Consider the following 19,492-nt stretch of genomic DNA (forward strand, 5'->3'; position numbering starts at 1 on the left):
CTAATTAGAAACTATCAAATGAAGCCCTTCCTTAGACAGAATTTCCCCAACTGGCCATAAAATCAGATAAAGCAGATAAAATGATAAATTAGGACAAATTAACAAATTAACAGACAGCTCAGTTTCTGTGTTGATCTATTCCTGTGGGACTCTAGCACCTTTGCCCTGTCATTTTATTCAAATTCCCACCAGCACTAATTTGTGGAAATGGAATGGAAAGAAGTAGGTCTGGCCTACTATTATTATTGATATATCATAATAATGTATCATTGATATATCATAGTGTGTCTTTAATGCTCATTGATTGACGCTCAGAAGCATATAGCATCATGTTTTACATGTTTATACATGATATTAACTTCTATGTATTGATTTGACAAAATATTGAAAAATGAAATATATTACCCAGCCCTCTAAGGAAGTCTTTAGATTTTGTCTTGGAAATGTCATGGGAAGGTTAAAATGCAGGAAATGGAAGAAAAAAAAATCAAATCCTGGTTCTGCATTTCATTTCATGTTATCCTGTCTCTGAAACTTGGTGGAAGTAGTGTCAGAGCTATAAGGGCTGGGAATTAGTTTACATACTTCAGAATTGTAGCAAAAAACATAGCAGCAAATTTTCAACCACTTGCTTCCAGAGGTATTGAACAGTGCTTATCAATGTAGCAAGAGCATATCCCAAAACACATTGTGATGGCAACCAGGATAAACATGTGAGAGAGGCAAGATTAGGTCAAATTAACACTGAAAACTCAGTTTCTGTGTTGATCAAAACCTGTGGGACTCCAGTGCCCTGTCATTGTCCAGGCAGAAAATAGTGGTTTTATGACAATGTCAGTGGTTTGAAAGTTTAATGGACCAAACTTTTGTCCCTGAAGTGCATAACAGTTTTATATAATTATATTTATTTGATTCTGGCAAAAGTATACAGCAAGATCTTTTTTTACTATCCCAGTCATCTGGAAGGGACTTGATGTGGTCATCTTTGATAACTCATGGGGGCTTGTATTTTTTAATTACTCCATATAGCACCATCGTAAAGTTCCTACTTTCAGCCAGTTCACCAGAATGATAACTGCTATGTGTCAGGGACTGTGTGATAAGCCTAGCTCCACCACAAGCTGTGACAGCAACCTGAATCCCATTCCATCAACGGGAGTAGAAGCAAGATTTCTCCAGGCCATGGGGCATTTTGCCAAGTGTCAGCCAGTAATACTGTAATACTGATCGTGCATACTGTAATAGGATCTTACACTGTCTTGGACAAACACAATTCAAACTGCCTTTTTAACAGGATAAGGTAGTTTCATAATTAGAGATGCCTGGGAAGACATTCACAAAATTCTCCACCCAAATGATCATGTTTCAGCCCCTTTACCATCAGGTAAACCTAGACAGGTATGGCTGGTGGAAATACATCTACTATCGTGTTCGATCAACCACACTGAATTATAGTGGTCTAATTATTACAGGAACTGCGCATGTGCCTATTTATGTACAATCAAAAGAAACAGGAAAAACAGGAAATGCTTTGACATCTAGGAATGAATTCAAGTTGATGTTATTGTTCTTGTATACACTGGATTGGAATGTTTCTTCGTGCCTTGGCACACCACACAACAACGATGCAACAGTTCAGCGCACAGGACCACATAAGAGCAGACACACAGTACAACTGTGTGAGACAAGATGAATGCAGAGCACAATAAATACACACACGATACAGCGGCACAGTCAAACAGGACCTTGCACAATGACAAGTCAGAACAACATGTTGGTAGCTGGGTTTTGTTTCTTCAGAAAAAGTGTGGAAATAGCTATTAGAGATGGCTGGTGCAGTCAGAGTCACTACAGAGTGCTGTGCCCAGAGTTTGTGAAATAGACTGAGGGCTGGGGTGGGGATCAGGTCTGAACAGGTCTGAGGCCTCCCACCCCCCATCAACTTGTGTATAGAGGTTGAGGTACAGTAGCAGTGTGCCCATTACCTGTCTGTGTGTAGGTTGAGGTACTAAGCACAGTTGCCCATGGCTGGGTGTACAGCTAGTTTCAGGAGGTTGTGGCTGAGTTACACAAAACTGTCCTTTCTACACAAACTCTCTACATACACCACACCTAGGTAAAGTACATTTCAAAACATTTATCTAAAATAGTTAACAAAGGACAGTTCATATAAAATACTGTTAAAAGCCTTTACAGGAAAAAGAAAAGACTGAAGAGAAAAGAATGAGAGGAATACCATGGAAGACAGAATTCCAACATAACAGCATTGGAACTCTTCATGAGATAAACCACAAATACTCTCCAGCCATGTTAAAATTGTTAAGTATTTGAATGTTCAGTGGACTTCCAGGCAGCTTTCCGGCTGCTGTCTTTGCACTCTGGTGGTAACTCTGCCAGTTAACACTCCGCCACCTACACACAGACTTCAGTTGTTTCCCAGACGACCAGCAACACCCCGGCAACTTGCGCTTCACATTCAGCTCTTTCAGCATCTTGGTACAGAGCACAGAGAGGAAAGCTCACAGGCACCATCTGACTGCCTCCTGCTTCGCCTTCTACAAGGAAAGTCTCTCAGAAATATAAAAAGAACAAGCAACAGGGGTCACCTCGCAGGAATGTGGGGGTGGATTATGGACTAGCAATGTATTTGTCTTGATAAAGATGTCATGAATTTTGGATCCCTATGAACTCCACTAATATCCATAATTTTCACTGTAAGTGAAGAAAATCTGATTAAAAAAGGGGGAGTTCAAAATGTTTTTAAAACGTCACGGTATATAAAACTCAAAATGTTGGCATGTGTAGTTCTTCTGTGGCTTAAGGTACTAAAGCCTCTTGATACAGCTGTCTACACTATAGGAAGATGTTGAGACCTCTGCATAAATTTGCAGCACACTCCTCCAAATCTGCCTGCAAGGAAACTTCAGTGCTGAACAACAGCACCCTGCTTTGGATGAAAGGAGGCACTGCATGCGACTTAAAGGAGAATTTAACGAACCATTTCCATTATCGACTTCGAAAATGAATTGTAATAATAATTATATTAAGAATTATTTGATTAGTTATTAGTCAAGGCCAGATGTCATGCCAATAATTTAAAATAACTCACTCTGCACTGGAAAGATTCAAGACAAGACACTGAAAAGGTGTTTATATTCAATTATAGGAATCCCAATTGTAATTGTTTAAATGGTTCATCATCGCAGAGAAACAGCCGCTCCCAAAGCTCTTACTGATTTTAGAGTGAATCAAGAGGCAGGTAGGCTATTTATTTATTTCTTTTGTTATTTTACTTCTGAAGGCCACCTTTGATACTGACCACAAGGGTCAATAGTGTCCCTCAACTGTCTATTAGCTACCTGTTTGATTGTCTAGAGGACATCAATTTTTTCATTTGTCATAATTTCTGTATCTGAAGAATGGCAAAACTAAATTTCTTGTTATTATGAATGACAGACTACAAATGTTTTTCTAGCTTATGAATGAAGTTCTAGATCTCTAGCATGTATGGAGTCCAAAATGCTGCAGTAAGAATTCTAACATGTACGAGAATGCTTGATCTTACTTCAGAATGTCAGAATTACAAGCAGAGATATGTTGGCCACACCTGTTATGAGACTTTAGAGTGCTGAGGCAGTCTTTGCTTACTGTGTGCCTGGCCTTTGGAATTCCCGTCTAGTGACCTGAGGGCTCCTGACGGTAGACACATGTAAGAGCAGAGTGAAGACTCAAGTGTCCCAATTAGCTTTTACATAGCCTGTAAGTAGCATAATTATTTATGCCACTGCTGCATTCTATTCTCCTGTTCTATATTTCACCTTATTCTGTCACCGAATCTTTCTGTAAAGCATTTTATACAATGTGCGTAAAAAGAGCGATATAAATACAGCTTATTGGCATTATTTAGAGAATCATAACCTGTAGAGGGTTGGCGTTTTGTAAAAAGGTGTAAAAATGTCATGGGAGGCCAGGTCACAGGGGGTCACGGGAAGTCAAAGGAGACCAGCTCGAGGATGGTCAGGGTCAGCCTGCTTCGCCTCCAGGTCCACAAACGACTGGCAAAGTTGAGTGAGCGGTTCACCTGTCAGTTCAAACACAGGTGTTCCAACACGTGTACAACACATGACGGTCGAGAGGTGAGAAGCTCTTGATTTATGCAGAAGGGAAACCTGTCAGTGATGTGGTGAGCAAAGGCAGGCAGGATGATAATGAAATAGTGCGAAGGCTGAACGTATCTGCATGTATAAGGACCAGGCAGGTTCACCGCAGGACTGCTTATTTCTAACCTATTTTGACCATTTTGAGGGTAATGACTCTTGCTGAGCCCCGAGAGCTTGTCATGGCTCCGGTTATGTCTAACCATCAGCAATGTCACTTGTGCTGTTTTATTACATTTTTCCATGTCAGTGACTTTTAACTATACGTACAAATTACCAATAAATTTCATTTAAAGGATATGACAAGATCAGATTATCAACAAATTGGTGAAATGACAGATGTGTCTTACAAGAAAGGTGATGTCCAAAAGGTTCAGTACTATAATTCAAACATTCAGAAATGGGTACAAACACATATTTCATATTTATGTTTACATTTATTAACACACTAGAACACATTAACATTAAATCATTTCCAAAATCTAGTCTAAAATTCATAGAGAACATAGTATAGAGTTAATGAACCTGTTACACAGTTAAGGTCACACATAAATGGACTCTCATACTTTTGAAAAAAAGAACCAAGGTTTTGGTGGTTTGTAGAGCAACTTCAGCAAATTAACTCGACCTTCATGAGTCCCCCGACTGTGTTTAGCAGCCCGAGTACGAGCATCCAGTTCAGCAGGACGTCAAAAGCTCAGGCCGCTTTCAATAAAGCAGCTAGCTGGAGAATGTCACATGGCCATACCACGTTATAGGCTCTCTAAAACCACACAACGCTATTCTGCATGGCCTGGAGTTCATGGGTGAAAGCTTCAGCCGAGTTGGCAGACAGCACCCCAGACTGAGGTTGAAATGCATTGTTCAGTTATATTGAAGTTCACCAGGTAAAATCATTACACCAGTTTTATGTTTTCTGGCAACTTACAGTGGTGTGCAGTAAGGCCCTTCTCACCCTTCAAAGAAGGCATAACAAATAAGTGGATGGGAAAATAATATAAAAAAGATTTCATAAATAAATGAAGATAAACAACAACAACAACAACAACAACAACAACCCATTCATATAGGCTACTTGACGTATCCTTGGTTACTATAGGATGCATTTAGACACGGACTAACGAACATTGCTCATTAGCGTGCCTGTGTGGCCCTTCTACAGAGTTCTGTAAGGCTATTGGCCAAACGATTGAAATCTGACCAAGGAAATGTAAGATTTTCTCTACTGTGATGGCCTGTAGCAGCTATGGCACTACCAGTAAAACGTCACTATCTGTGTACATGCTGCTTTAGCCAGCTAACGTCAGAGGACAACCACGAGTGTGCTGAAGGAGGTGTTCAGAAAGCGTACCCGCTTTATACAACGCATGCCACCGATTTACATTCAGTAAATTTAAGAGACATCATGTGGTCAGGGTGCGGGCTCTCGTTTCCAAGATGAACCTTCCTAACAAAACAACGGCCAACAAAGATTGCAGATGACCAACATAGAGATGCTGCTCTATATGGTCTGTTGTGGTTGGTGGGACGTGTAATACATGTCTTTACCCTGGCACCCACCATCATCTTAGCAGGTAACAGTCCGCTCCTTTTATATCCAACAGATTACCAAATAGCCACACACGCTTGTAGCTTTTTTTTTTTCTTTAAATGACAGACTCACAAAATGAATAGCAGCAGCTCAGTTACTGAACTTTGGCTTTCTATAGTTACAAATAGCTGATTATGCTTACCCACACTGGATCACAAAAGCACAATCAATACCACAAAGAGAGATAAATATAAATACATATTAAATGGCCCTTTCTCCACTGAACGTTCTTTATATTGTGAGGCACTGAATAGAATAATACCCGTCTTACCACTGTTATGCTTTTTCATTGTACTAGAAGGTGCTCCTCACTGTTCCTAATAACAGTAATTGCAAGGATTAAGCTAAAATGCTTTTCTAGGGCACCTCATTAAATTTTCACTAAGCAGAGAAATACTCTTGCATCTAAAAAGCTGCATTTAGGCAATGGTCCAGATAACTGTGCTTACAAAATTTACAGAGCAATGATAGGAAAGACTGATTCCGTAGATGAAAGCTGAATTCATTGTTTATTTACACTGTCAACATGGTTATCATCTCCTTTCCGTAACAGAGCTATATAATTCTTAGAAACAGCAGGGGGTTCCTTCTCGAACCCATTACTAAACACAGCTAAAACGTGTAGGTCATCCTTCAGAAGATCTCAACAATCTGTTTTTGTAATTCAACAAACTCTTCATCGTTAAGCACAAATTTCTGAACCATTGCCTTGACCTCGCCCTCAGTGAAGCTTTCAAAGTCTTGTCTGTTTTTAAACGGAAGGTGCCCTGCCAATTCACAGAGGGCTACGTTGAAGGCGGACTCTTCTTTGGCTCCAAAAGAGGCCACTCGCGGCCAGACCAAGACGCGCACCCCGTGTCGCTGCGCCGATGGCACACCGTCGCTGTCGGGAGGGCAGCCTCGGGTGATGAAAACATTGTGCGCAATATTTCTCTCGACGAGAACGTCAGTGACTTTACAGATGTTTGCCACAGTCGCATGCAAATCCCGGCCATCGGTGTAAAACACGAATCCATTCGGGAAACGCAGACGGTACAGACCCTTGTCGGGGGCTATTAATTCGGCGGGGGCCCATTCAATTCTCAACGCGTGGTCCAGGTAATATCCATGAAGGTGTAGATGGTTAACAGACGCAAAGGCACCAAGACTGTTGAAGCCAACTCGGTACCCTGGATCAGCGCTAAGAAAGACAGACTCGATTCCAACCCGGACGGCTCGGGGCGTCAGGATTTGGGGGTGACAGCGCATGGGCTCGGGCACCAGCAGGCAATGCCCGAACTCCAGGGGGCTAACGTTCAGGATTGCCGCACATGCGACCTCAGCCGTGCCGTCTGGTTCAACTTTACGCACGTCAAACAGCAGCTCCTCGGGGTGTATTTTGTTGAAATTGAACAATCTGGGGTCGAAGCTCTGCCGAATGCTTGCGACGTCTTGAGGCTTCCGTCTCTCGGTGCCTCGTTTAATGTTCAGCTGGGCGACATATCCCAGCTCGCCCGGCAGAACCTTGGTCTCCAGATCCCCTAAACGATATCTGAAAAGCCCGCGGCTCATCTTGTCTGCCCAGGTAGACCTCAGGGTCCTGTCGAACCTAGACGCCGCTCGACTAGTGCCTCCACTAGCCGGGCACACCTCAAATACGAAGTCCTCGGGGCCGTAAGTGAAAGTGTGACGGTGAGCCATGTCTGGGCTTCTGAATCCTCGGACCGGAAATCATGGTTTCCTGCTGCCAGCTCTCAACCTACTCCACGTGTCCGCCCTAGTCACGACACGCTCTGCCCCGCCCCCTTTAGCACGTCACGCCTGCTGTGATTGGTTAGGAGAAAAGTACTTATTTCTAGTGTACAAGGGTGTTGTAAGTTGATGGAAGGTGTTCAGAAACAAAATGAATAATATTCGTGGAAACGACTGCGTAAAACGACGTTCAGACGGCATATTCATTTTCTCACACGGAGTAGTCCATCGGCAATATAAAATATGTAAGTTAAACCTTAAAAGGCTTGTAAGGGCACAGAATGGTGATAGCAATAAAGAAAGAAGCTGCGTACTAAACTCTTACAATCTTGGTTACGTTTTTAAAGATAACAGGCTGCTAAACAGCAAAGTTCTTTCGTTCACGTAGAAAGAAAGAACATGACAATTTCTACAAGGATGTAAATGCAATAAATGTGTCCTCATAAAGGGACTTTGGCCTGATATAATAATAAAAGTAATGATACATTTAATATAGAGCTTTCAATTGAATAATTTACTGGAATGCAAAATACAGTACTAAACAAAGTGAAAAACAGTGCAAGTAATGGTAGTGAATTAAATATTTGGTCTCTTAACATGTGTGCTGTTCTTCAGAAACACTCCATTGTAGGAAGCTGGTGACTGCAACATTGCCCCAAATACACAACATCTCTGTAAAAAGCCACAATTCATAGTTTTATATCATCCCAAACTTAATTTAGAAATAAAATCTGCTATTAAATGAAGATTGCTGAGACTGTCAAGCCTCTGCTCTTGCCAAGTCGCACATTCTTATTTTCATTCTTCCACGCGTACAGTGGAACAGCTCTAAAAGACATTTCTAGACTACATCATAAAGTATTGCAAACGTTTTTCTTCGAAGACACGTAGGGAGCTTTGTCTGTAGGGATGACACTTCCAGTTATGGTGCGGACGTCCCATTGGCTTCTGCCTCATAACTCTTGATTAGCCGATACTCCAGAGCCAGGTCTAGGCAGCGCTGGGCTGCTCTGGTAACAGGAGCATAGCTAGCCTCACCCCCTTTAGCCAGCACAGAGAGGATCTCCAGTGCCTCGCTCTCCATTAGCTTCTCTGCCAGGCTCTTCTCCGCCTGTATCAGGTTCAGTGTGATGACCACACCGCGGTGCTGCAGGTCCTGGCTCTCGCTCAGCAGCAGGGCCTGCAGGATCTCCATCCAGTGACTTGTCTGCACACAGGAGAGGACATGGTTGGGGTGTATGAAACTTAAAAAAAAAAAAACTTAAAAAAAAAAAAAAAAAGAGAGTCAAAAGTCAAAATTTCATTCTGAAAAAGTTATATATATGGAAATCCGTAAAAGGAATCATCCTTCAACATATCTCGACTGGTGTTTTTCCCTTTGACTTTCCCCCCACACTCGGGCCTAATAAAAACTGTAGACCAGATATGCCAGAAACAATGCTGAAACAACTCACTGTACTGGGGATCCGTGTGCACAGCTCAGGCATATCTCCAGTCAGCACTGCCAGAGTTCCTGCCGCAGCCTTCCTCAGTCTCTCGTCATCCTCACCGCTGTACAGTACCAAGAGCTTCAGGCGGTCGCTATCTGTGGCCAGGTAAAGCTTCTGCACCTGTGGGAGCGGAACAACGTGAAACAGCCCATTCCAAAAGAAAGGAGGAAGGGAATTCTTGTGGTAGGTAACCAAAAGGCTTGTGAGTTACATATGACCTTTCTCTCTCTCTAACTCTAGAGCTGGGACGCACCTCAGGGCTTAAGACCAGGTTACACATGCACTCAGTGGCTGCTGCCCGCACAAGGTCATTCTCCTCAAACATGTAGCCCTCCACTTTAGACACAGCTTTCTCCTTAATGATCTTCTGCCTGGAGTCAGAAAACAGGTTTCTAGTTCTCAGTTGACTCTCTTTCATGTACATTTAATATAAAAAACAGAGACCAACACATGATGGGAGAAATGCAGCTCTTTTGGCATATCAGTGTTTGCATGTGGCTAGACCAACCTGATTCTCTCACTGATGCCAGCTAGGTTGGTGAGGGCCATCAGAGCCTCAAAGTTCTGCAGTAGAGAGCATTCCAGGGCTAAGAGACTGACCAGGGGACGTACCACCTCATAGACCTACAGCCACATAAAAAAAGCATTATAATGGAGCACCACGAGGTGTTTACCTTCTCCAAGCAAAATCTAAGATGTACAGCCAAAGTTATGCATAACCTGTGCATTTGCTAGTGCTCACCCTCTCTCCAGGGAAGGCAATCTCAGGATTCGAGGTAATGGTGATCTTTGCCAGTGCCTGTGCTGCTTTGATCTTCCCCACATCAGTGCTTTCTGACACCAGTGGTAACAAGGCCTGTGCAGATGAACAGTAATAGCAGTAATAACAGTATTGTGCAGTAATTACGTAAAGGAATGCGCGTGTGTTTTTGTGCGGTTTGGGGCGAAACGGTGCTGTACTTTTCCACCCCCTTGTGCCACCACTGTGCCCCGGGCCTCCTGTCGGTCCACCAGAGCCAGGAACACCCTGTCAGAAAGAAGAGTCGTCCCTCACAAGGAAGGACGTTTGAACCACTTTTAGTGATCGCAGTACATCCTAAAGTGGTCCACTTGGCAGTGGTGATCATCCCGAGGCTCTTGATGTAATATTAATCTGTGCCTCACACATGTATACAAGCAAGAAGGTTGATAAATAAACAGCCCGAGGAGAGCCACAGACCTGGCGATGCATTCCTTGCATGTCTCCGTGAGCGCAGGACTTTCTTGTTTTACCATGCACACTAGAGCCGACACCACTCCGGCCTCCAGCAGTTTAAGCAGCCGCTTCTCCACAAAAGGTTGAGCGTCCTACACAGCAGCACATGCACCGTCACTTTCCAGTTTACGTGGTACCAACAACACCGGGCCCAGCAGACCTGGGCTGCTGGCCTGGTGTTTGACCAGCAGATGGCCGTGTGCAGATACCTTCGGATGTTCCTCTGGCACATGTTGTTTGGCGTACTTGGCCAATTCCACCATCTGAGGATCTGGCTTTTCAACGTCGTAACTGTTGGTGCAGTTTACCAAAGTGGATCCAATCGCAAACAATACCGTCTTATCCTCAGACTGCAGAAAAAAGGAAAAATAAGAACAAATGTAAAAAACAACAAGAAATTAATACATAAATAATTGAGTGGACTAAAAATAGTTAATCCCATAATTTTAAACGTGATTACACCTTTCCTATACAACTTATATAACTACATATAACCGTTATAACTGCATATAATTATAACTACAGTTGTGGCAGTCATCACTGCATTGCCTCAAAAGGGCTTCACAGGCAACGACATTGCTGCTAGTAAGATACCACCTAAATCATTCATTTATCGAATCGTCAAGAACCTCAAGGAGAGAGGTTCGATTTCAGTGAAGAAGGCTTCAGGGTGCTCAAGAAAGTCAAGCAAGCACCAGGACCATCTCCTAAAGTGGATGCAGCTCCTGGATCGGGTCACCACCAGTGCAGAGCTCAGGAATGGCAGAAGGCAGGTGTGAGTGCATCTGCACGCACTGTGAGGCGAAGGCTTTTGGAAGATGGCTTAGTGTCAAGAAGGGCAGCAAACAAGCCACATCTCTCGATGAAAAACAAGGACAGACTGACATTCTGCAGGAAGTACAGGGATTGGAGTAAAGTTATTTTCTTTGATGAAGCCCCCTTCAGACTGTTTGGGACACCTGGACAAATGATTGTTTGGAGAAGAAAAGGTGAGCGCTACCATGAGTCCTGTGTCATGCCAACAGTGAGGCATCCTGAGACCATTCATGTGTGAGGTTGCTTCTCATCCAAGGGAGTGGGTTTGCTCAAAATGTTACCTAAGAACACTGCCATGAATAAGCAATAGTATCAAACCAGGGCAGTGATAGCTCAGTGGTTACGGTGCTTGACTTGTAATTGAAGGGTTGATGGTTCAAGCCCTGCCACTGCTGAGTTGCTGCTGTTGGACCCTTGAGCAAGGCCCTTAATCCTCAATTGCTCCTGTCTAGGTTTGGGCTGCCTGACAGTATTCTAGCCCACACCTGTCGTTGACATTCCCTTTCGGTCATTGATGGCATAGCAGTCAACAGTAGTGTTCTGTTTTAATGTGGATGTGCGTGTGTATCAAAACATCCTTTAAGAACAACTTCCAACAAGCCAGATGAAGAACAATGCTTTTTCCAGAAATGACAGAGCACCATGTCACAAGGCAAAAGTGATAACCAAGTGTATCAGTGAACAAAATATTGAAATTTTGGGTCCATGGCCAGGAAACTCCCAAGATCTCAATCCCATTGAGAACCTGTTGTCAATCCTCAAAAAGAGGGTGGGTGTGAGCAACTCCAAGGACTGATTAGGCAAGAATGTATTGCCATCAGTCAAGATTTGGCTCAGAAGCTGATATCCAGCATGCCAAGCCAAATTGCAGACGTCTTAAAAAAAGAAGGGTCAACACTGTAAATATTAAGTCTTTGCTTAAATTGGATGTATGTCAATAAAAAAATGTAAAAAACCCCCCAAAAAAACAAAACAAAAAAAACAACTTTATGAAATGCTTATAATTGTACTTCACTATACCATATAAACATGTCAAAAAAACTGAGGCAGTAAATTTTGTGAAAACCAACTGTGTCAGTCTCAAAAGCTTTGGCCACAACTATACATACTAGAGATTGCATGATACTAGTTTTTCTGGTACCAATCCAATAGCCATATCTTGCATTTGAATGTTGCTGAATATTAATACAGAGCCAATTTCTTTTCATTAAAAAACAGAGTGGAGCTGTAGTTTGGTTGTTTATATTATATGCTCTTTAACAGATGTTATGAATGAAAATGACAGACCAAAATAAATAAAATTTAAAAAAACAAAAAACTCTGTTTACTAAAGCATTAAAATTTTTTTCCTTCCATTGCCTTACAGTCAGGGTCTCTCTTACTGGGATGATATTTACTGTCTTGTTGATCACCTGCTTGGTTCTCAACTTTACAGTAGTCACCCTCAGTGCGCACGCACACACAGTCCAGCTGTCACTGCTGAGTACACCGGCCTCACTCACTCACTCCTGAAATGTACACTATAGTTCGTCTGCATTTTTTCTTATTAGTGAATGCAAATGTAATTCCACATTAACTTAATAATAATAATAATAATAATAATAATAATCTTATAACTGTTCTTATGAATTTCAGATAAACACCCAATGCACTACCCATTAATCACTTAATGGGTAGTGCATTTGGTGCTTATTATTATTATTATTACTACTACAGAGAGGGAGAGACTGCCAGTTCTCTATTCACTGGAGCTCGGCTTAAAACAATATAAATTGTATCTGATATTGTTTAGAGAATGGTAATTGTTCTAGGGAAAAAAAACAAAAAAACTATGGCAAGTTGTTTGAATTTCAAAATATCAACTCTACCTCAAAACTCAGCAGGCTAATGGAAAACAGCACTTCATGCAGTTTGAATATACTAAGCCAGAGAGTGACTTTGTGAATTTAGAGAAGGCAAAACTTGCATATTATTTCATCTCTCTGGCTGTTTCTGTCTACTGCTCTTTCTCCTTTCGCTGACCCTGAACTTCCGTTACTATTTGCAATTGAATATAATATAAGAAAACGCTGCAGTTAAACTCCACAGTGGTGTATTAACTGTGCTCAAATTAGCCCAGCTGGTATCATGCGTCCCACTAAAACTATCTCATGCACTGCGCTTCTATAAAGCCCTGCTGTGCTAGTTTCAGGCTGGATTTGTCACAGTATCGGATGGTTTTTCAGGCTTTGTTGCCAACTGGCTGTCATTGTGAAATTTTAGATTACTGTAAACAGTGGCGATTTTTAATGTACCTTTAAATTATTATTTTTTTTTTAACATTTTCACATTTTTAAAAAAGCATATTTGCAATCATTGTCCTCAGTGGAATGTAGAATTGGTGTAGAAACTCCTATTCATAGGGGTGATTTAACCAGATATAACCCTTTACACAACAGTAACATATGCTGCTGTTGAGGAAAGTCACTTCACTGGTATTCCAAAAAAAAAAAAAGGCTTTTTAAACCAGTTTTGAGTACCAGATGATAAACAGCCATTCCTTTATTGCACTCAAAATGTAGGCCTGGTTTTCCTGACACAAGACAACACTAGTCTGAGCTCTAGTGTAATTATGCTGTAATTAACTTTTCGTTAGATCTTTGGACTATACTGGCTCTGGCTGTTAATTATCCATTTACCTTAGCCAGATGAAACATGGCTTGAAGAGCATTCGTATCCCCCACCAAGTCCTCCTTGACATCTGCATCAAAGGTGAGGTAGGCCAGGCCCTCGACAGCCCAGCGCCGAGAGTTCGGGAGAAGAGAGTCATTACACAGCCACCTGGTGAAAAAAGTATTAGTATATGCAATAAATAAAGGCAACTGTTTAGTTTATACACCTCCATCTTCACACATGGTGATGCGATTAGTATTGTACCAGTCATAAAATACAGTGTAATCCAGGTTTAAGGGCCTGCACTAGTTCTTATCACATCAGTTTTACACAAAGCACACCATCTATGTGGGAACCTCACTGGCCCACAAGAACAGTGTCAAATTCCGTAACTGGAAGGATCATTTTGGAAGCCAGTGAGCGTGCACACTTGCTTGTGTATACAAGCTGAACTGCAGTGCTACTCATGCGCTGATGCTTGCTACAGGCACTTTTATCGCATGAGAGAATCCGTGATGCTTTAACTTTGCAGGAGGGGGAGATGTCTGTGTGTCTGTGCATCCAGGCGTGCTCCAGCCCTCACTTCACTGTTTCACTGAGTTACACCACTGAAACTTGGGGGGAAAAAAATCAAACCTACTTCCTGCACTGTTTGGCGAGTTTGAGAGTTGATCCCTCTGCAAACTGTTTCATGCTGAAGTCTGTGCCTCCGGCCGAGCCAAGTTTGCACAAGCCCTGAAACGCAACAAAATAGCACTGAAGCAAACAAAAGCAGAAAGCAACCCAAATTCTTACATAACTGTATGAGTTTTTCATGCATCATGTATATTTCATGCAATATACTATTGACACTATCGTTTCTTAACATTAACTTTTAATCAGTGCTTGTATTAATTTTGATAATAATTATGTAATTTTTAATTATTATTATTATTATTATCATTTTTGAATTTTACTTTATTTTTAACTTATTTATTTCAAGGTTTTAATATTTTTAATTGTGTATTGCTTGAATTATGTTTCTCACCTGTATTACCAAATTTCTTTCATTATCATGTTTATGTTTATTCTAAATGTACAATTTTTGGACAGCACTTTGAGCTGCAATGCAATAAGGAGTTACTGTGTGTGTTATACCACCCACATCATTATGCAATTTTATTAATGTCTAATCAATGAATGTCCTGCCATAATCAACTTATATAAGGAAACCTGTACCTAGAAAACCAGCGGTTTTAATGTAGCACTCACCACAAGAGCACGCACTCGTATCTGGTCATTTTCACTCTTCTTATAAAGGTCCTTCAGCAATGCCACTCCATTTGCCGTGATGAAAGATGCTCTCTTGGCCTTGCCGGCAGCATGAATGAGTGTCTCTATAGCCACCTGCTGGTGGGTGACATTCTCAGAGGCGCACAGAGAAATGACCGCCTCCATCATGCCTGACATCTCCAGGGTGCGGTTGCCCACGTCACTGGGGCCCTGCAGCAGGGCCGACACCGTCTGTATCGCACGCAGCTTGCTCTCCAAGCCTGAGCTCCCAAAGTGGTGCCTACACACAAAAGATGTTCTTAGGAATTACGTTCATGTGCACCTCTTTTAATCAAAAGCACGACATACTTTTTCCAGTCACAACCGAGAGGGAACAAATTCGTACTCGTTACATCAGATCTGCTGGAGAAGTGCTGTACTCACTGGATGTATTCCTCACACAGCTTGTTGAAGTTCTCCCGCTCTCTGTCACTCTTCAAATCATCATATAACTTACTGAGCAGCACAGAGCAGCTCATGGGGGTGTTGTCAGTGAGCGATGGACCACCTGTTACCTCAGGAACTGTTCCTGCCACTTCCAGGATCTTCTTAAGGCCTGTGGAGAAGACAATGGATTAGAGACACAATTCAACATCAGCAACTTCCTTGACACTGGGCAGCACGCTGAACACGCAATTTATAGTCATTTCAGTTTCGTTTAAATATGGTAAATTAGGTTGAGGGTGCATCATGATTTCCTGCATGGTCTACTTAAACTTCTAAAAATAAATGACAGAAGGTGCTGTGACCCATTCCTATGGCTCTCACCCTGGTCAATGACCCACAGGCTGAGGGAGTTGTCAGGATTCTTGTGAGATTTCCGGGGCACCTGTTTGACCAGCAGGTTGATGGCACTGTCGCGGCCTGGCCCAGACACGCTCGACGCAGGCAGCATGTCGATAAGATGCCGCAGCATGGAACGCAGCTCACTAGAAGGCTCTGTGGCACAGGTGCAGGGCACATATTTAAAGAACCCCTCCACACACACCTACATACTGGATGCTGGCGCTGATGTGGCAGAATTCATGGGAGTTGATAAAGGCGAAATTTGCTGTATTTTGTTTCTAAACTGCTCAACATGTGAGCCTGTGTAAAGGGCAGTTTCTCAGAAAAATATAAAAAATTTCACAATGACAGCCAGTTGGCAATCAAAAAAATGGGGTTAATGTTCACAGATTTCATGTTTTTTTTAATCACTGTTGCTGCAAAGATACAGAAAAGTGAGAAAATGAGGACTGCAATGCAAAGATTTGCACTGCATTTTTTTTGGCAAAGATATAAAATGTAGAAAAACGAAAACTGCATAAGATACCACTTCTGCCTTAAAGGAATGACAGCAAATGTGCACAAACAACTAAAAGAAAATCTTTACTACATAGTACTCTGAACAAAGAGAAAAATTTGAGCAAGAAAAACTTTAATTCTGCTACAGCCTCCTTTCATTTCATGGTAGTTAAAACAGGCATAACACCCTATCAAAGTGTACTCCTGTAGCTCTGTTGAACAGGGTGCTAGTAGCACAATGGCCATGGGTTCGTTTTCTAGGGAGTGTATGTACTGTAATACTAACAGAGCTTCTGCCAAATGCCGTAAAAAACACAGTAGTCTACTCTCTTACGTCAAGCTAAGGTTCACCTCGATTCAATCTAATAATTGTGTGAGGTTTTAATTTTACCTGAGTTCACATACCTATTGATTTTTCCTGGACGCTCACCTGGCAGTAAGGCCTCGTCCTTCCCTCTGACATCCTTTTTCATGCCCTCGGTGAGAGCCTCAAACATCACTTGAAGCAGATGACATGCAGAGAGGGACACTGCCGAGGTCGCTGACCCCATGACCCCACACAACCTGTCCATGCCCAGGTCATTGACAATGGCCATGGTCTGCAGGCAAAGGGGGATCTGAATAAATGACAGACGCGAGGGCAGGACACGAGAGCATTCGGTTAGAGGAGACGGGATGCATGGGATGGTGCCTCACCCTCGGCTGGTGTCCTGTGCACAAGCCAACCAGAGTTCGAAGGGCAGGGAGCACAAAGTCCTCCTGTTGAGACTCCAGCAGTTTCTGGAGGAGCTTTACGCCGTCATTCCTGAAGATCTGCTCTGCCCCAGCATCTTCACGAGAGAGCACCACCAGGTTCTGAGCAGCCTAAGCAAAACCACAAGGACTTCACGCAGCCATGGTCATAGTTTTTAAGACTGCTGCTTCAAACGGGCAAGTACCTTCTGTCTGTCTGAAGCCTGTGCAGAGCTGTTCGAAAGGAGGTCAAACATCTGTTGAACCCGTGAGTCTGTGGATGAGAGCTGCACAGCCTAGATGAACGAGAGCACATAGCACCAGTTATAATCTCCACAGTTTTAAGGTAAACACTGAAGAAATACACAAACAGGCAATATTTTGGGTGCTGTGGTGAAAGTACAGCTCTTCTATCGTTAGTGTTTTTGCGTGTGATGTGGAATAACAAGATACAGTGGATAAAGTACCTTCTGTTGGATCTGGGCACTTAGTTGCCCGAGCAGCTCTTGAAAAGCCTTATTCTTGGGCTCCAACTGGGCACATTTTTGGGCATCCAGAAAGGACTGATCCAGCTTCCCAAGCATATGCAAAGCCTGGGCCCGGCGGAACCTCGCCTTAATATCACCTGGATCGGTTTCAAGAGCTAAAGAAACTTTCAGTTAAAACATGCGTCTTAAAAGTTTCAAAACCACCCAATAGCAAGCCTCTTGGTCACCTCAGGGCACATGTTACCTCTCGTAGCATCGGCCTCTGCCTTGGAATAGTCCTGGAGTTTGAGATAGCACGCGGAACGGTTGCGATACAGGACGGCGCTTTGATCCTGACACGCGCTGAGCTCGAGCGCGCTGGTGTAGCAGCTGAGCGCTCCCTCCAGGTCGCCCCTTTTAAACAGCTTATTGCCCTCCTCTTTCAGAGCGGACGGGTCCTTAGTCATCTAACGAGACAAAAAACGAGGAATGGATATCACTGTGTAGACGGACCTCTCCTAACGCGAGTTAAGGACAGCTGATGTAACTAACGGACATCCACATAAGAGTTTAACAGTCTGCTTCACCCAAAACGCCTGATAGCTTCTTTTTAGGTTAGTATTAGTTAAAAACACATTTCCTAAAAACAGAGCTCCTTCTGTTCCAAATCGTATAATCGATGTTTATAACATACCATGTCACTGTCAATAACGGTGTAACTGCTTGATGGTGCCTCTTCGGTAATGCTTTACTCTTCTTACCTTTCGCTGCTCCAGTGTAAGTGTTTTGTGGAAAATTATCCTACCCAGCGACACTAACTTAAATTGCTAAATGGTCCTAAACCGAGTATATATGGATATATCTATACCTATATCTATATCTATATATATTTCAGATATCTAACCTAGCTACCTCAGCTAACAAATGTTTTTTTTTTCTATTCTCAACCTTCCGGCGCACATTGATGACGTATTACGCTCAGACCCGCGAGGTATTACCATAAAAGGAGTTAGCCTGGAGTTAGATAGCCGGCTAGCTGTGTGTCTTCATAGTTATAGACTCTCTACACAGTCTAGTACCGAGTTGTGCGGACGTTTGCTCGGTGGGTGATGAGTTAAGTAATTATAGCTGCACGGATTACTAACTGGGGTTCAATAGTAGCACATTTGAACCAAAATGAACGTGGGTTTAGCGCTGCGTCCATTCTCTATATAAACCTCATCCCTCTAAATAGTTAACTTTTACACACACTGGGAGTTTGTTTTGCTTTGTAAAAAAGTTGTTTTATTTGAACAGCTGCCGGAGTTTATTTTGGGTCCCAAAGATAAAAAGCTTCTTTCTTGCAAAAGATTTTAAAAAGGATCAGATTTTTGCTGAAACCCCAATTTGGGGGTGTAGCCATGTACTACATTATACCGTTTGCTGGTTTCAAAAAGTACACACCAGTTTTGTGGTGTGAAAACGTAAAGTGGCCTTACACGTATCCAACGTGAGTTTAGACTTTCTCAAGTTACCATTCCTTTTTCATACCCCAGTGATGGTGTAAGTTTATGTCATATACTCCAAGTACAATCAGTCCTGGGCTGTAGCTATGAGATGAACTAAAACTGGACCACTCAAAGTGAGGAGCTGAGTTAAAGCTGAATCAAAAGGGGAAAAAACTTGTATCATTCTGTCCCTCTTTGCGGCAAAAATAGGCCTCCAAGAGAAGTGTTAAGACATGTTATTATTAGTTCCTACTCAGATACAAAAGAGAGGTGTGTACTCAAAGTGATCAAGCGATTGCAGGATGCCTTGGTGGCTCCAGAACAATCTTCAACGTATGCATAATATATTTCCTCTGGACTGTCTCTGCTTGACTGCCTGGGGATAAATAATTCAGTACTAGCTCAGCTTTCACCTCGGGGCTTTTAAAAATAAATACTCAAGCAAAAAAAACCCCAAACAAATAAAGATAGATGATCATAAGGCCAGGCTAGACTACAATACAGTTCAATTTTGTTGAG

At 42.4% G+C, this 19,492-nt stretch overlaps 2 protein-coding genes across 3 annotated transcripts; both read right to left on the bottom strand.

Annotated features, from left to right (window-relative positions):
- Nucleotides 1-4,574: 4,574 nt before the first annotated feature.
- gdpgp1 (GDP-D-glucose phosphorylase 1) lies at nt 4,575-7,822 on the bottom strand. Its single transcript, XM_027027724.3, has one exon. The coding sequence runs from the start codon at nt 7,426-7,428 to the stop codon at nt 6,382-6,384; it is 1,047 nt and encodes a 348-aa protein (XP_026883525.1). The 5' UTR covers nt 7,429-7,822; the 3' UTR covers nt 4,575-6,381.
- Nucleotides 7,823-7,964: 142 nt separating this feature from the next.
- unc45a (unc-45 myosin chaperone A) lies at nt 7,965-18,450 on the bottom strand. 2 transcript variants are annotated; one of them, XM_027027743.3, is made up of 19 exons: nt 18,181-18,450; nt 17,752-17,953; nt 17,487-17,662; nt 17,226-17,315; nt 16,984-17,151; nt 16,718-16,886; nt 15,772-15,942; nt 15,388-15,559; nt 14,944-15,244; nt 14,333-14,427; nt 13,719-13,860; nt 10,434-10,574; nt 10,189-10,316; nt 9,930-9,996; nt 9,712-9,825; nt 9,478-9,593; nt 9,223-9,340; nt 8,934-9,089; nt 7,965-8,686 (listed from the first exon to the last, which is right to left on the bottom strand). In XM_027027743.3, the coding sequence occupies exons 1-19, from the start codon at nt 18,181-18,183 to the stop codon at nt 8,402-8,404; spliced, it is 2,814 nt and encodes a 937-aa protein (XP_026883544.2). In that variant the 5' UTR covers nt 18,184-18,450; the 3' UTR covers nt 7,965-8,401. The 2 variants fall into 2 exon arrangements, with proteins under 2 accessions (XP_026883544.2, XP_026883543.2); XM_027027742.3 differs by having other exon boundaries at nt 17,487-17,671.
- Nucleotides 18,451-19,492: the final 1,042 nt, after the last annotated feature.

Source organism: Electrophorus electricus, chromosome 4, assembly GCF_041902795.1.
Source record: "Electrophorus electricus isolate QZ-2024a chromosome 4, ASM4190279v1, whole genome shotgun sequence".
NCBI classification, from domain to species: domain Eukaryota; kingdom Metazoa; phylum Chordata; class Actinopteri; order Gymnotiformes; family Gymnotidae; genus Electrophorus; species Electrophorus electricus.

Excerpts from the sequence above, each read along its gene's own strand:
- gdpgp1 (XM_027027724.3), bottom strand. The coding sequence starts at position 7,428 with ATGGCTCACCGTCACACTTTCACTTACGGCCCCGAGGACTTCGTATTT.
- unc45a (XM_027027742.3), bottom strand. Across the intron at positions 10,317-10,433 it reads TGCCAGAGGAACATCCGAAG|GACGCTCAACCTTTTGTGGA; the intron begins GTATCTGCACAC and ends GCTGCTGTGTAG. Across the intron at positions 9,594-9,711 it reads TTGCCTTCCCTGGAGAGAGG|GTCTATGAGGTGGTACGTCC; the intron begins GTGAGCACTAGC and ends ATGTGGCTGTAG.